Source organism: Pseudophryne corroboree, chromosome 2 (assembly GCF_028390025.1).
Source record: "Pseudophryne corroboree isolate aPseCor3 chromosome 2, aPseCor3.hap2, whole genome shotgun sequence".
In the NCBI taxonomy this organism is placed as follows: Eukaryota; Metazoa; Chordata; class Amphibia; order Anura; family Myobatrachidae; genus Pseudophryne; species Pseudophryne corroboree.
Window position 1 is genome coordinate 444,791,740 of NC_086445.1, and position 18,127 is coordinate 444,809,866.

The 18,127-nt window shown below is 46.9% G+C and overlaps 1 protein-coding gene across 1 annotated transcript in view; it reads left to right on the plus strand.

Annotated features, from left to right (window-relative positions):
- Window positions 1-18,127, plus strand: part of RABEP1 (rabaptin, RAB GTPase binding effector protein 1) — a 162,205-nt gene that overhangs the window by 37,613 nt on the left and 106,465 nt on the right. Inside the window, exon 2 of the mRNA XM_063953673.1 lies at window positions 4,330-4,458. Coding sequence (XP_063809743.1) covers window positions 4,330-4,458 — 129 coding nt within the window. The remainder of the gene's footprint in view (window positions 1-4,329; window positions 4,459-18,127) is intronic.

The window sequence follows — 18,127 nt, forward strand, 5'->3', positions numbered from 1 at the left end:
TTTTTACCTTTGCAAAAGATATCCAAAGTTCAGTCAAGGATTCAGGAGCTGCTACACAGTCAAAGGGTATCCATTCATGCAGCAATGCGAGTGATGGGATTGATGGTGTCAACCATAGGCGTGCGCACGGGGGGTGCCTGGTGCGCACAGGCACCCCCTAATGTCCGGCACCCCCTACACGCTACGCCTGCAGCATGGTGATCCCTGTTCGTTCCTGTGCTTCCTCCCGCCACCAGTCAGCTCTCTCTCTACGCCTCCCGCCCGCGCTCTGTCTCCCCCTCCTGTCCCCGGCTATCTCCCCCCTGTTGTCCTCACTCTGTCTACCCCCTCCCGTACGCGGCTCTCTCCCCCCTCCTGTCCGCGCTCTGGATCGCCCTCACATCTGCGGCTCTCTTCCCCCCTCCTGTCCGCGCTCTGTATCGCCCTCCCATCTGCGGCTCTCTCCCCCCTCCTGTCCGCGCTCTGTATCGCCCTCCCATCTGCGGCTCTCTCCCCGCTTCCGTCCGCGCGCTGTCTGCCCCTCCCGTCTGCGGCTCTCTCCCCCCTCACGTCCGTGCTCTGCAGGTGTGCAGCCACAGCCTCAGGCCACCATTCCTCTTGGGAGGGCTCAGTCGGAGCTGGAGCCGAGTGAAACACACCGCTCAGCAGTCAGTCGGTAAGTGTTAAGGACACTGCAGTGCTGCAGGCCTGCAGCTGTGCCAGTTCATGTACAAAAAGTTACCCACCCCCCCTAAAAAAAAAAATCTGTAGACTGTAGGACTTCAAATGCACTCAAAAAAGAAAAGAAAAGAAGCCTGTTTATACATTATACATACACAGATTTTATATATATATATATATATATATATATATATATATATATATATATATATGTGTGTGTGTGTGTGTGTGTGTGTGTATATATATATATATATATATATATATATATATATATATATATAGCAACATATCAGGCGGCACTCCACTTCATCAAGGTAATCATAAAAAGCTGGTGCCTTCCAAATGGAGAAAAGACGTTTCCCTTCCCCATATAAAAATCATCTGTGGGGTGGCACTCACGGCGATGAAACAAGACAGGAGCCTTGTGGTACTGTCAACGTTTCAATGTACAAATACATACATTTTCATTATATATATATATATATATATATATATATATATATATATATATATATATATATATATATATATATATATATATATATATATATATATATATATATATATATATATATATATATATGACCAGCGGTGCGGCTGCATCACTCAGGTTTCCGGAAAGAAATACAGATACTCTCTGTTCTAGTAACGTGTAGCTTGACAAAAGTTTATAAAACTGAAAGCTCGTACCGTGTGGTGTAATGCGAATTTAAGCTCATAGTGTGTGGTGTAATGTCAATTTCAACTCATACTGTGTGGTGTAATGTGAATTTCAGCTCATACTGTGTGGTGTAATGAGAATTTTGGATCATACTGTGCGGCGTAATGTGAATTTCGTCTCATGCTGTGGGGCGTAATGTAAATTTCGGCTCATACTGTGCGGCGCAATGTGAATTTCGGCTCATATCATGTGGCATAATCTGAATAAGGGGCACTACTGTCAGTAGCTGGTGAGCATGGAGACATGTGACAAATGCTGGTGTCCTGCAGAGGAGGGGTCTGATGGCATAGAAAGAGGCAGATGTAGCTCTGATTGCACACATGTAAATTATAAACCTTACTTGTGTTATATTAAAACTGAAATGTTCAGCCCCCTAAATATGCCATATTTTTCAGAGTGGTCCACTCAAAATCAGGGTGTAGGTGCTGGGAGGGTTACGAGGGGTAGGGTGCGTGGGGAGGGGAATGCACATGCACCTAGGCCCACCACTCTCTAGTTAAGCCACTGGGTCAGGGATAGATTGGGGAAGTGTAAGCAGCAATAGGGTGCAGCAGCAGCTAGGACTCAGGGATATGCCGTACCCGGACAGTCAGTACCAGCCGGCGGTCGCACCATTATGTTTTTTTATATTTCTCTGGGGTGTATTATATCTACTTTATTATTAGGAAAGAGAGAATTAGATTAAGCCATGTGATTTTACTGCAAGAATGTAAAAAGGTTCTAGACATGTCCCTGTGTGGTTCTAGATACGCCCCAAAAGGCGGTGCTAGACACGCCCCTCCTGCGGTGCACCCCCTAATGCAATTAGCTGCGCACGCCTATGATGTCAACATTCAACATGGTGGAGTATGCCCAGTTCCACTCGAGGACTCTGCAGTATCTGATCCTTGACAAATGAAATGGGTTTCATCAGATGATAAAAATGCAGACTATGGTCCTTACGGTGGAAGTAAGGAGGTCGTTAGCCTGGTGGCTACAGACATCCCATCTGGACAAATTGGGGCTGATGGGATAGCCCCTGGTGATACAGTTTTCCGCGGTCATTGACCCCCCCCCTCCTTCATGATACCCCCTAAAGATCAAGTAAAATACAGTATATCAATCCTATTTCTACAAGATATAACAGTGAGTTAAGTACTTGGAAAGACTTGACCTACTTATGAGCAGGATTTTTTAAATAAGTTCTGTAGCAAGAAAATAAATTGTTGTAGATTAAAATCTAGTTATATACCAAATAATTTGGAGTATAAAATAAATTTTGAGTATCTCCATCAAAAGTTAGTGTGCAAGTAGAGACCCCCAAGGAACGCCAGCCATATCTTCCAATTTTTTTTTATAGGGGACCAGGGTGAAGCTGCCAATAAATAGCACTGTTTGCCCCTATCCCTTAAACCAGAGGTTCTCAAACTCGGTCCTCGGGGGCACACACATTGCATGTTTTGCAGGTAACCCAGCAAGTGCACAGGTGTATTAATTACTCACGGACACATTTTAAAAGGTCCGCAGGTGGAGCTAATTATTTCACTTGCGATTCTGTGAGGAGACCTGCAAAACATGCACTGTGTGTGCCCCCGAGGACCGAGTTTGAGAACCTCTGCCTTAAACTGTTTGTTTCTGGTTAGGAACAGATTAATACTATCCATTTAGAAGAGTGTGGTGTGCATCCTACACTATTTTAATACATCTGCTAGTGACCCTACTTCTTTTCCAAATAATTGCCTTATCGTATAGTAAACAGTCTATTTTGTTGCTATTTTTTTCCCCTTGCAAGTAAATATAATAGGACTCATCGGGTCAAAATGTAAAATGCAACATTTGCGTACATGCGAAAATGCATGTGAACACTTGTGTTTCTGAGGCTGTATAGTGAGTTCCGAAGCTATATTTATTTTGCATAGAGTATATCTAAATCTAGCACATAAATGTGGCTTAAAGGGTTGGTAATGATGTGCATTTTCACTCCCTCATTATACTAAATGTACACGATAATGCCACCAATTCTCCTCTCAGAGTATAGGCTTGACTGCTGAGATCTTGGGTGGAACCAGGTTGTTGTGGAAGGCATGGCCATGCTTCATCGGATGAAGAAATTGTTGAGGAGGGCATGGCAGTGCCATCTTGATGTGACTTTGCAGTCACCCACCACCCCTCCTCAGTCCCCCTGAGTATAAAATATGCTCAGCTCAAAATACTTATGTAAGTGCGCAGTGCAATTTTATGCAAGTCCTTTTACATTGCACAAATTGGACTTTATCAAGAGTAATTCAGGCCCCTAGACTCTAGTGTGCATTAGAACTTTGTAACATTAATTAGATACTTTCTAAGCAGAGTTTTTCAAACTATACTTAAAAAAATAAAAATTAAAAATGACCACAGTTGCTGAGCCTTCTCTTTGTATGTACGTACGTACGTACGTACGTACGTACGTACATACATACATGCCCTCCCGGTTGCAGTATCACATGCCCTATGTCAATGTGTGTTAAACTGCAATCACAAATAACTGTTTGACGCAGGAAGCTTTAGAAACTGTGAAGTCAGCAGATGATGTAGGGGTGTGACCTGGCGTTTATGCATTTCCTAGTACATTCTCTTCCCCTGAAAGTTGGCTGTGCCATTTCAACTTTCGTAGTTACTGTTATATACTCTTTGCTAGAGAGTATCTAACAAGTGCTGCAAGATCCTTTCAATTCTAAGGGAAACAAAATTGGCCACACAAGATTGGCTTCTCCTTTTTAAAATCTCAGTTTTCCAGATATACAGTACATGGGCCTTTACAGTATATACATTTTTTTTTGGTTTAATTAATGTAAATATGTTCATGGAATACGTTCTTTCTTGTGGTGGTACATAATACATTAAGGGTGGCTAGTTAGTTATGAAGTAAACTTGTAAACTGTGCTCCATTCTTATGATAAAAGTGAACCTTGATATCTTTTAATTAACAGCTGCTCTGCAGAAACGAGTGGAAGAACTGGAAAGAATCAATGCAGAATTTCATCGGACCAAGCAGCAACTGGAGCAGGAATTTAATCAGAAGAGGGCAAAATTTAAAGAGCTGTATTTAGCCAAAGAAGGTAAGCCTTGATAATTTAGGTATTTTGGGCTCAAGGCTTGCAATTTTATTAACTTCATTAAGTAATTATTTTATTTTTATTTTTTTAGGCACTTAGAGGTCTATTTATTATCATTATTTTTACTAAAATAATGTGTGAAAGGGTGTTTTCACACCCTTTTCACATTATTTTTGTATTACCTGAATGTATTAAAGGGCATTTGGAGCAGTTTTCATGAAAAACTGCTCCAAACCCTTTAATTCACTTTTTTTAAGCAACCCTCATCTCATTCCTCATACTTATAATGGGAAATGTGATATGGCCAAATTTAAAAAAAAAAAAATACCGTAGTGTGCCCTGTGATAATCTCGCCAGCTCAGGCTGGCGTAATCACAGGGCAGCACTGCGATCTGCACCCTTTTGCCCAGCTTTCTCTGCCCTTGGCAGAGAAAGCTGAGCGGGGACCCGGCTCCAGAGATCAGCTATGTGTGTCCGATGGAGAAGTGTGAAAAGAAAAAAGTAAAAACACCCCAAAAAACAATACTCGCCTGTCCATGGTGCCGGTGTCCGCTGTTCCGCTGAGCGCTGCAGGGCGCTGGCTCCCTTATGTGCTGCGCTGTGACCCCAGTGCAGTAAAGTAATGCTGCAAAGTGGCAGCGCACTTTTCAGCACCGGGGATCACCGCGTAGCACGCTGGATCCGGCGCCCCGGCAGCCAAGCAGGAGCAGCGTGGACTGGTTTCCTGGACTGGTAAGTATATTGATCCGCTGGGTGGGGTCCGCGGCACGTGGGGTTAGTCACGACAGAGGTAGGGGGTGTCGACCAGGCGGTGATGTGGGCAGGTATGGGGCATGAGCAGTAGGACTTCGGAGCATTTTTTACGAAAAATACCCCGATGATGCTGCGGAGTGTCATCGCTGGGACAGAGCTTGACCGCAAGCTCTGTCCCGGCATGCGATAATTGATACACCCCTGCGATGTAATCAGTTATCGCAGTGCGAGTTTGGGCGATTTTATCACCTGTTATGGCCCCTTAATCTGTTACCATATTCTAGTCTAGCTATTTGTTCTTTCTTTTTTTATGCAGTAGGTATTAAGGTTTTGAAAGTGGTTGTTAATAAAAATTTGCTTGTCTAGACTTTACTTGTTTATTATGGTTACAGTTTAGAAATATGTAAATACAATTATTGAATAAAAATGTCTGTGTAGCTTGCTTTAAGCAGCACACATACGTGCAGATCTAGATGACCTTTGGTTTTACATGATTATTGTTTCTGATGGAAACTTTTATGGAAATGGATAAGCTTTTATAGCACAAGACAGAAAATGTGGTCAGTGAAAACCACAATTAACATGTGTGCTGTCATCAGCTGGCTGCAAACCTTGTTCTTATTGTGGCCCTGTCATCCATCTTGGTTACAGGCATTTGCACAGTTTGGCTTTCCTAAATGGATCTGCAATCAGACATGTCAAATGAGATGATGATTTATGTGCACAATTGCTTGCTACAGTACTTTTGGTAACAAACTGATTTTTCTCAATGGTGACCATGAGCACTTAGAAAATCTGAATGTGTTTAACTGTTTGTACCTACAGTATGTCAGTAAGGTCAAACCAAGCACTATTTTGGATTTTCACCCAGTGGTCATCCGTGGCTTTCTCCATTGCCATTTTGTGTGACAGTGATTTATTAAAAGAAAACAGTGCTACAGTTAAAACACAGGTTTAATCACTTAATGAGTATTAATAATTAATACTTAGACGAGGGACAGAGCATCTGTTGTATTTATTACAGGTATCTGCACAACCATGTAATCTGTGTCATGTGGTCTGGCTGGAACAACCTGTCAGTCGGTCACATCAGGATGCCCAGAGCAGCACACCTCCAGGAGATGTGTCAGTGACCTGCCAAATGCTATTTTATAGGAAGTTCATACACATCAGTTCTGTCATCAGCACAGATGTACCAGATTCCTTTTAGCTGGCATTTATGTATGTGTGACACCTGGGAAAAGGAGGGGACTTTTGTACCCTTATATAATTACATAAATAAAGGATGACTTATTTGAGTGTGTTCACAAGTAGGTCTGTATATTTTAAATATACTTTTTTTGCATTTATGTACCAAATAAAATGTGTGAAAAATAAATGTGGGCTAGTCCACATTTTGCGTTTAGATGCATACTGGACTTTTTGTTTTGTAAATGTGCATAGGCCTAAAATCTATATTATTATTATTATTATTATTATTATTTGTTTTTTGGTATGGTTTTTACAACACTCAACAAATGAGAGCAGGTCATTGTTGTATTGGAGATTCTAGTGTGCGAGCAGACTAGACCCTAAGTCACAACCCCCAGTCCCAGAAAAAGTAGAGCAGATGAATGGGAGCATGCTGCTCCTTCGTCTGATAACACATGTCATAATAATGCAGATTGCATTTCACTTGGCAGCATTTTCCCTTGTCCTGTTTATAAAACAGTAAAGCTTTCCGCGCTGACAGAGTTTAGATGTGTGGTGTGTACACATGCAGCTATCATGCCTGCCAAGTTATACTTGTGTAGTCAACTTTCATCTAAATACAAGGGACCAACTGACCTGGGGAATTGCCTGTGTATAGGTAATGTAGCTTTTCTTTCTCGTACGTCCTAGAGGATGCTGGGGACTCCGTAAGGACCATGGGGACAGACGGGCTCCGCAGGAGACATGGGCACTTTAAGAAAGACTTTAGGTCTGGGTGTGCACTGGCTCCTCCCTCTATGCCCCTCCTCCAGACCTCAGTTTGATACTGTGCCCAGTGGAGACTGGGTGCTTTTCAGAGAGCTCTCCTGAGTTTTCTGACAGAAAGTGTATTTGTTAGGTTTTTATTTTCAGGGAGCCTGCTGGCAACAGACTCCCTGCATCGAGGGACTGAGGGGAGAGAAGCAGACCTACTTCTGTGAGTTTCAAGGCTCTGCTTCTTAGGCTACTGGACACCATTAGCTCCAGAGGGAGTCAGAACACAGGTATCACCCTGGAGTTCGTCCCGGAGCCGCGCTGCCATCCTCCTCACAGAGCCGGAAGATAGAAGCCGGGTGAGTATGAGAAGAAAAGAAGACTTCAGAGCGGCAGAAGACTTCATGATCTTCACTGAGGTAACGCGCAGCGGTGAAGCTGTGCGCCATTGCTCCCATACACCTCACACACGCCAGTCACTGTAAGGGTGCAGGGCGGGGGGGGGGCGCCCTGGGCAGCATATAAACCTCTTTTCTGGCAAAAATAGTATATATACAGCTGGCCACTGTGTGTGTGTGTGTGTGTGTGTGTGTGTGTGTGTGTGTATATATATGTATGTGTGTGTATATATATATATATATATATATATATATATATATATATATATATATATATATATATATATAGAGCCCCCGCCAGTTTTCGGTATATTTGAGCGGGACAGAAGCCCGCCACCGAGGGGGCGGGGCTTCTCGCTCAGCACTCGCCAGCGTCATTTTCTCCACAGCACAGCTGAGAGGAAGCTCCCCCAGACTCTTCCCTGCTTATACCACAGTTAAAGAGGTTTTTAAAGAAGAGGGGGGGGCACATAATTAGGCGCATATATACATTTATACACAGCGCTACTGGGTAAACATATGTTTATTGTGTTTTTTCCTGGGTCATATAGCGCTGGGGTATGTGCTGGCATACTCTCTCTCTGTCTCTCCAAAGGGCCTTGTGGGGGAACTGTCTTCAGATAAGAGGATTCCCTGAGTGTGTGGTGTGTCGGTACGCATGTGTCGACATGTCTGAGGTAAAAGGCTCTCCTAGGGAGGAGGGGGAACAAATGAATGGGGTGTCTCCGTCGACAACGCCGACACCTGACTGGATGGATATGTGGAATGTTTTAAGTGCTAATGTAAATTTATTGCACAAAAGATGAGAAGGAACAGCCAGGGAGTCAACCCATGTCTGTCCCTATGTCGCAGGGGCCTTCAGGGTCTCAAAAGCGCCCACTATCCCAAATAATAGTCATAGATACCGACACGGATTCTAACTCCAGTGTCGACTACGATGATGCAAAGTTACAGCCAAAATTGGCTAAAAGTATTCAATATATGATTATTGTAATAAAAGATGATTTGCATATCAAACCCCCTGTCCCTGACACGAGGGTACACATGTATAGGGTAAAGAAACCTGAGGTAAACTTTCCCCCATCTCATGAATGAGTTATTGAAAAGGCTTGGAAATCTCTAGTCAAGAAACTGCAGATTCCCAAAAATGGATTCTTAGGGCGTATCCTTTCCCGACTAAGGACAGGATACGGTAAGAATCTTCCCCAAGAGGGAAAAAAGCTTGGACACGCTTATCCAAAAAAGGTAGCGCTGCCATTATGGCTACCCTCAGGGAACCTGCTGATCGCAGACAGCAGGCTACCTGGAAGTCCATTTACACAATCTAGTACCTTACTCAACCCGGCGTTGGGGTCGGCTTGGGTTTGTGGTGCTGTAGCAGCAAGGATAGGTACCTTATCGACGGAAATTAATACCCTGGATAAGGATACCGGTTTATAGACCCTGGGTCATATTAAAGATGCTGTCTTATATATGGGAAATGCTCAAAGAGACATTGGCCTACTGAGTTCTAGAAATCACCGCTATGTCGATTTCTGCTAGACGAGTCCTATGGACCCGGCAATGGACAGAAGGCATATGGAGGTTTTACCTTACAAGGGTGAAGAATTGGTTGGGGAAGGTCTCTCTGACCTGGTCTTCACAACTACTGCAACTGAATAAAATTTTTGCCATGTATTTCCTCACAGCCTAAGAAAGCACCACATTAACAAATGTGGTCCTTTCGGTTATATAGAAACAAGAGAGTACGAAGATAGTCTTTTCTTGCCAGAGGTAAGGTCAGGGAAAACAAGCTGCCAACCACAGCTAGTTCCCAGGAGCAGAAGTCCTCCCCGGCCTCTATAAAATCCACAGCGTGATGCGGGAACTCCGCTGAGGGAGTCCGCCACAGGGGGGGCACGTCTTCGACTGGTCAGCCACATCTGGGTTCACTCACAGGTGGATCCCGGGGCAATAGAAATTATTTCCCAGGGTTACAAGCTGGAGTTCGAACAAGTGTCTCCTTGCCGGTTTCTAAAATCGGCCTTAACAGCTTCTCCCCCAGAAAGGGAGCTACTGTTAAATGCAATTCACAAAGTGTATCATCAACAGGTGGTGGTCAAAGTTCCCCTACTTCTACATGAGAAGGGGTAGTAAATCAACCCTGTTAGTAGTCCCGAAACCGGACAGTTCGGTCAGACCCATTTTACATTTAAAATCCTCGAACCTATACTTGAAAAGGTTCAAGTTCAAGGTGCAATCGCTCAGAGCGGTCATCGCCAGCCTAGAAAGGGGGAGATTTTATGGTATCCCTGGACATAAAGGATGCATACCTTCATGTTCCCATATATCCACCTCATCAGGCGTACCTAAGAATTGCGGTACAGGTTGTCATTACCAGGGTTTTCCACCGAGGATTTTCACCAAGGTAATGGCGGAAATGATGGTGCTCTTGCGCAAGCAGGATGTCGCAATTAGTATCGCTTTCACTGAAGGTGTTACAGCAACACAGCTGTTTTCTCTGACGTCCTAGTGGATGCTGGGAACTCCGTAAGGACCATGGGGAATAGCGGCTCCGCAGGAGACTGGGCACAAAAAGAAAGCTTTAGGACTACCTGGTGTGCACTGGCTCCTCCCCCTATGACCCTCCTCCAAGCCTCAGTTAGATTTTTGTGCCCGACCGAGCAGGGTGCAATCTAGGGGGCTCTCCTGAGCTTCTTAGATAAAAGTTAGTTTTAGGTTTTTTATTTTCAGTGAGACCTGCTGGCAACAGGCTCACTGCATCGAGGGACTAAGGGGAGAAGAAGCGAACCTGCCTGCTTGCAGCCAGCTTGGGCTTCTTAGGCTACTGGACACCATTAGCTCCAGAGGGATCGAACACAGGCCCAGCCTCGGAGTCCGGTCCCAGAGCCGCGCCGCCGGCCCCCTTACAGAGCCAGAAGCAAGAAGAGGTCCGGAAAATCGTCGGCAGAAGACATCAGTCTTCATCAAGGTAGCGCACAGCTGCAGTGCTGTGCGCTACCTTGATGAAGACTGATGTCTTCTGCCGCCGATGTGTGGCTGCTCCTCATGCACACCTCACACTGCGGTCACTGATGGGTGCAGGGCGCTGGGGGGGGCGCCCTGAGCAGCAATATTAACACCTTGGCTGGCAAAAATACATCGCATATAACCCCCAGGGCTATATGGATGTACATTAACCCCTGATAGAATCCATAAAAATGCGGGAGAAAAGTCCGCGAAAAAGGGGCGGAGCTATCTCCTTCAGCACACTGGCGCCATTTTTCCCTCACAGCTCCGTTGGAGGGAAGCTCCCTGGCTCTCCCCTGCAGTTAATACACTACAGAAAGGGTTAAAAAGAGAGGGGGGGCACAATTTAGGCGCAGTATACATATATATATGCAGCTATAAGGGAAAACACTTTTTATAGGTGCTATCCCTGTGATATATAGCGCCCTGGTGTGTGCTGGCATACTCTCCCTCTGTCTCCCCAAAGGGCTTTGTGGGGTCCTGTCCTCTATCAGAGCATTCCCTGTGTGTGTGCTGTGTGTCGGTACGGCTGTGTCGACAGGTATGTGGAGGATAATGAGGTGGAGGCGGAGCGAATGCCTGTAAATATGTTGTCACCCCCTGCGGGGTCGACACCGGTGTGGTTGAACTTATGGAAGGATTACGTGAAAGTGTCAACTCCTTACATAAAAGGTCGACGACACAGAACAGCCGGCTACTCAGCTTGTGCCTGTTCCAGCGTCTCAAATGTCATGGGGGCTCTAAAATCGCCCGCTACCTCAGATAACAGACACAGATGTCGACACGGATACTGACTCCAGTGTCGACGTCGATGAGACTGGTGTACCCTCCAAATAGGTCCACCCGTTACAGGATTGAGGCAATGAAAAATGTATTACACATTTATGATTATACCCCAGGTACCACATAAAAGGGTATTGTGTTTGGTGAGAGAAAACTATTAGTAGTTTTTCCTGCATCTGAGAAATTAAATGAGGTGTGTGAGGAAGAGTGGTCTTCCCCCGGTAAGAAATTGAGAATTTCTAAAACGGTTATTGGCAGCGTACCCTTTCCCGCCAGAGGATAGGTCACGCGGGGAAACACCCCATAGGGTAGATACAGCGCTTACACGCTTATCAGAAAAGGTGGCACTACCGTCTCCGGATACGGCCGCCCTGAAGGGACCTGCTGATAGAAAGCAGGAGGTTACCCTATAACAGTGTTTCCCAACCACGGTCCTCAAGGCACACTAACAGTCCTGGTTTTAGTGATATCCAGGCTTTAACACAGGTGACTTAATTAGTACCTCAGTTATTTTGATTTAATCATCTGTGCTGAAACCTGGATATCACTAAAACCTGCACTGTTGGTGTGCCTTGAGGACCGCGGTTGGGAATGCCTGCCCTATAAGATATAGTCAGACACTAGGGCATTATATTGCGACCAGCCGTTGCTTCGGCATGGATGTGCAGTGCTCCCGCTGCGTGGTCAGATTCCCTGTCGGAAAATAACTATGGATAGGGACAATATTTTGCTGAAAATAGAGCATATAAAAGACGTGGTCTTATACATGCGTGATGCACAGAGGGATATTTGCCGGCTGGCATCAAAAATAAGCGCTAGGTCCATTGCCGCCAGACGGGTGTTATGGACTTGGCAATGGTCAGGCGATGCCGACTCGAATCGGCACATGGAAGTTGCCCTATAAGGGGGTAAAACTGTTTGGGGATGGTTTTTCAGACCTCGTTTCCACAGTTACTGTTGGGAAATCGATTTTTTTGCCACAGGCTACCCCACAACAAAAGAAAGCACCGTATCATCAAGTACAGTCCTTTCGGCCCCAGAAAAGCAAGAGGGCTAGAGGCTCATCCTTTCTGCCGAGAGGCAAAGGTAGAGGAAAAAGCTGCAACACACAGCTAGTTCCCAAGAGCAGAAGTCCTCCCTGCGTCCGGTAGGTCCACAGCATGGTGCGGGGGCTGCTCAGACGGACCCGGGTACGGTGGGGGCCCGTCTCAGAAATTTCAGCGGACAGTGGGCTCTCTCACATGGATCCCTGGGTCCTTCAAGTAGTATCTCAGGGGTACAGGCTGGAGTTCGAGATGTTCTTCCCCCCGCCGTTTCCTAAAATCTGCCTTACCGGCACCTCCCTCTGCCAGGGAGACGGTGTTGGTGGATATTCAACACTATAATCACAACAAGTGATTGTCAAGGTGCCCCTCCTTCAGCAAGGAAGGGGTTACTATTCCACAGTGGTTGTGGTACCGAAACGTTTCGGTGAGACCCATCTTGAAATTAAAATACTTGAACTTTTATATCAGAAGATTCAAGTTCAAGATGGAATCGCTCAGGGCGGATATTACGAGCCTGGACGAGGGGGATTACAGGGTCTCCCTGGACATCAAGGATGCGTACCTGCATGTCCCCATTTGCCCTCCTCACCAGGAGTACCTCAGATATGTGGTACAGGACTGTCACTATCAGTTCCAGACGCGGCCGGTGGAGTTGTCCACGGCACCGAAGGTCTTTACCTAGGTAATGGCAGAAGTGATGATACTCCTTCGCAAGAAGGAAGTTTTTATTATCCCGTACTTGGACGATCTCCTGATAAAGGCGAGGTCCAAAGAACAGTTGGTAGTGGGGGTAGCACTCTCTCGGGAAGTGCTACAACAGCACGACTGGATTCTCAATATTCCAAAGTCACAGCTGGTCCCGACGACACGTCTTCTGTTCCTGGGAATGTTTCTGAACGCAGACCAGAAAAGAGTGTTTCTTCCAGTGGAAAAAGCCGAGGAGTTGTCATCTCTAGTCAGAGACCTCCTAAAACCATGACAGGTGTCGGTACATCAATGCACACGAGTCCTGGGAAAAATGGTAGCTTCGTACGAAGCATAATTCCATTCGGAAGACTCCACGCAAGGACGTTCCAGTGGGACCTGTGGGACTAATGGTCCGGGTCCCATCTACAGATACAACAGCGGATAACCCTGTCAGCAAGAAACAGGGTGTCGCTGCTGTGGTGGCTGCAGAGGGCTCATCTACTAGAGGGCCGCAGATTCGGAATACAGGACTGGGTCCTGGTGACCACGGATGCCAGCCTTCGGGGCTGGGGTGCAGTCACACAGGGAAGAAATTTCCAAGGAGATTTCGCTTCACATAAATATTCTGCAGCGAAGGGCCATTTACAATGCCCTAAGCCAAGCAAGGCCCCTGTTTCAGAACCAGCCGGTACTGATCCAATCAGACGACATCACGGCGGTCGCCCATGTAAACAGACAGGGCGGCACAAGAAGCAGGATGGCGATGGCAGAAGCCACAAGGATTCTCCGATGGGCGACCTACACCCAGGAGAATGGGGACTTCATTCAGAAGTTTTCCAAATGCGGGTAAACCGTTGGGAATGACCACGGGTGGACATGATGGCGTCCCGCCTCAACAAGAAGTTGAAAAGATATTGCGCCCGGTCAAGGGACCCTCAGGCGATCGCTGGGGACGCTCTAGTGACACCGTGGGTGTACCAGTCGGTTTATGTGTCTCCTCCTCTACCTCTCATACCCAAGGTACTGAGAATAATAAGAAGGCGAGGAGTGAAAACCATACTCTTGGTTCCGGATTGGCCATGAAGAGCTTGGTACCCGGAACTTCAAGAGATGCTGGCAGAGGACCCTTGGCCTCTGCCGCTTAGACAAGACCTGCTGCAGCAGGGACCCTGTCTGTTCCAAGACTTACCGCGGCTGAGTTTGACGGCATGGCGGTAGAACACCGGATCCTAAAGGAAAAGGGTATTCCGAAGGAAGTCATCCCTACCCTGATCATAGCCAGGAAGGATGTCACCGCAAGACATTATCGCCGCATTTGGCGAAAATATTTGCTTGGTGGGAGGCCATGAAGGCCCCGACGGAGGAATTTCAACTATGTCGATTCCTGCACTTCCTGCAAGCAGGGGTGACGTTTGGGCCTCAAATTGGGTTCCATCAAGGTCCAGATTTCGGCTCTGTCGATTTTCTTCCAGAAAGAACTGGCTTCACTGCCTGAAGTTCAGACTTTGGTTAAAGGAGTACTACATATTCAGCCTCCTTTTGTGCCTCCTGTGGCACTTTTTGGATCTCAACGTGGTGTTGGATTTCCTAAAGTCGCATTGGTTGAGCCACTTAAAACCATGGAGCTAAAGTATCTCGCGTGGAAAGTGGTCATGCTGTTGGCCTTGGCCTTGGCCAGGCGTGTGTCAGAATTGGCGGCTTTGTCATGTAAAAGCCCTTATCTGATTTTCTATATGGATTGGGCAGAGTTGAGGACTCGTCCTCAGTTTCTCCCAAAGGTGGTCTCAGGTTTTCACTTGAACCAACCTATTGTGGTGCCTGCGGCTACTAGGGACTTGGAGGATTCCTAGTTGCTGGACGTAGTCAGGGCCCTGAAAATTTTATTTTTCCAGGACGGCTGGAGTCAGGAAAACTGACTCGCTGTTTATCCTGATGGCACCCAACAAGCTGGGTGCTCCTGCTTCTAAGCAGTCTATTGCGCACTGGATTTGTAGCACTATTCAGCTGGCGCATTCTGCGGTAGGATGACCGCATCCTAAATCAATAAAAGCCCATTCCACAAGGAAGGTGGGCTCATCTTGGGCGGCTGCCCGAGGGGTCTCGGCTTTACAACTTTGCCGAGCAGCTACTTGGTCAGGGGCAAACACGTTTGCAAAATTCTATGAATTTGATACCCTGGCTGAGGAGGACCTGGAGTTCTCTCATTCGGTGCTGCAGAGTCATCCGCACTCTCCCGCCCGTTTGGGAGCTTTGGTATAATCCCCATGGTCCTTACGGAGTTCCCAGCATCCACTAGGACGTCAGAGAAAATAAGAATTTACTTACCGATAATTCTATTTCTCGTAGTCCGTAGTGGATGCTGGGCGCCCATCCCAAGTGCGGATTGTCTGCAATACTTGTACATAGTTATTGTTAACTAATCGGGTTCTTGTTGTGAGCCATCTATTCAGAGGCTCCTCTGTTATCATGCTGTTAACTGGGTTTCATATCACAAGTTGTACGGTGTGATTGGTGTGGCTGGTATGAGTCTTACCCGGGATTCAAAATCCTTCCTTATTGTGTACGCTCGTCCGGGCACAGTATCCTAACTGAGGCTTGGAGGAGGGTCATAGGGGGAGGAGCCAGTGCACACCAGGTAGTCCTAAAGCTTTCTTTTTGTGCCCAGTCTCCTTCGGAGCCGCTATTCCCCATGGTCCTTACGGAGTTCCCAGCATCCACTACGGACTACGAGAAATAGAATTATCGGTAAGTAAATTCTTATTTTTTCAATATCCCGAAGTCGCAGTTGATTCCTACAACTGGTCTGACTTTCTTGGGCATGATTCTGGATACGGTCCAGAAAAGGGTTTATCTGCAGATAGAAAAGGCTCAGGAACTCATGACTCAGGTCAGGAACCTATTGAAGCCAAAACAGTTGTCAGTGCATTACTGCACTCGAGTCCTGGAAAAGATGGTGGCGTCATACAAACCTTCCAATGGGACCTACTGGCAAGTGGTCCGAATCACATCTACAGATTCATCAGTTGATCGCCCTGTCCCCCAGGGCCAGGTTATCTCTCCTGTGAGGGTGCTCACCTTCTAGAGGGCCGCAGGTTCGGCATTCAGGACTGGATTCTGGTGACCACGGACGAGAGCCTCCGAGGTTGGGGAGCAGTCACACAGGAGAGAAACTTCCAGGGTCTTGGGTCAAGTCAAGAGACTTGTCTTCACATCAACGTCCTGGAGCTGAGGGCCATATACAACGCCCTTCTTCAAGCGGAGACCTTGTTTCGCGACTTACCAGTACTGATCCAATCAGACAACATCACCGCAGTGGCTCATGTAAACCGCCAGGGCGGCACAAGGAGCAGAGTGGCAAGAAGCCACCAGGATTCTTCACTGGGCGAAAAATCATGTAAGCGCAATGTCAGCAGTGTTCATCCCAGGAGTGGACAACTAAGAAGCAGACTTCCTCAGCAGACACGACCTGCATCCAGGAGTGGGGACTTCATCAGGAAGTCTTCACACAGATTGCAAGTCAGTAGGGACTGCCCCAAATAGACATGAGGACGTCCCGCCTGAACAAAAAGCTGAAAAGATATCGCGCCAGGTCAGTAGACCCTCAGACGGTAGCTGTGGACGCCCTAGTGACACCGTGGGTGTTCCAGTCGGTCTGTGTGTTTCCTCCTCTTCCTCTCATCCCAAAGGTGTTGAGAATAATAAGAAAAAGAGGAGTGCAGACAATTCTCATTGTTCCAGATTGGCCACGAAGGGCCTGATATCCGGATCTGCAGGAGAATGCTCACAGAAGATCAGTGGCATCTTCCTCTAAGACAGGACCTGTTGCAACAGGGGCCCGGTCTGTTCCAAGACTTACCGCAGCTGCATTTGACGGCATGGCGGTTGAACGCCGGATCCTAGCGGTAAAGGGCATTCCGGATGAGGTCATTCCTACGCTGATAAAGGCTAGGAAAGACGTGGCAACTAAACATTATCACCGTATATGGCGAAAATATGTTTCTTTGTGTGAGGCCAGGAATACTCCTACGGAAGAATTCCATCTGGGCTGTTTTCCTTCACTTCCTATAAACTGGAGTGAATTTGGGCCTAGAAGTAGGCTCCATTAAGGTGCAGATTTCGGCCTTATTCAATTTCTTTCAAAAAGAATTGGCTTCTCTCCCAGAAGGACAGACTTTTGTGAAGGGAGTGCTGCATATTCAGCCTCCTTTTGTACCTCCGGTGGCGCCTTGGGACCTTAACGTGGTGTTGAGTTTCCTTAAGGCGCACTGTTTTGAACCACTTAAAATGGTGGAGTGAAAATATCTCACTTGAAAGGTGGCCATGTTGTTAGCCTTGGCTTCGGCTAGGCGAGTGTCGGAATTGGCGGCTTTGTCTCATAAAAGCCCCTATCTGTTTTTTGTTTTTCTCTGACGTCCTAGTGGATGCTGGGACTTCCGTAAGGACCATGGGGAATAGCGGCTCCGCAGGAGACTGGGCACAAAAAGTAAAAGCTTTAGACTAGCTGGTGTGCACTGGCTCCTCCCCCTATGACCCTCCTCCAAGCCTCAGTTAGATTTTTGTGCCCGAACGAGAAGGGTGCATGCTAGGTGGCTCTCCTGAGCTGCTTAGAAGTAAAAGTTTAAATAGGTTTTTTATTTTCAGTGAGTCCTGCTGGCAACAGGCTCACTGCATCGTGGGACTAAGGGGAGAAGAAGCGAACTCACCTGCGTGCAGAGTGGATTGGGCTTCTTGGCTACTGGACATTAGCTCCAGAGGGACGATCACAGGTTCAGCCTGGATGGGTCCCGGAGCCGCGCCGCCGGCCCCCTTACAGAGCCAGAAGAGCGAAGAGGTCCGGAGAAATCGGCAGCAGAAGACGTTCCTGTCTTCAGATAAGGTAGCGCACAGCACTGCAGCTGTGCGCCATTGCTCTCAGCACACTTCACACTCCGGTCACTGAGGGTGCAGGGCGCTGGGGGGGGAGCGCCCTGAGACGCAATAAAACATGTTTAAACCTTATATGGCTAAAGAAATACATCACATATAGCTCCTGGGCTATATGGATGCATTTCA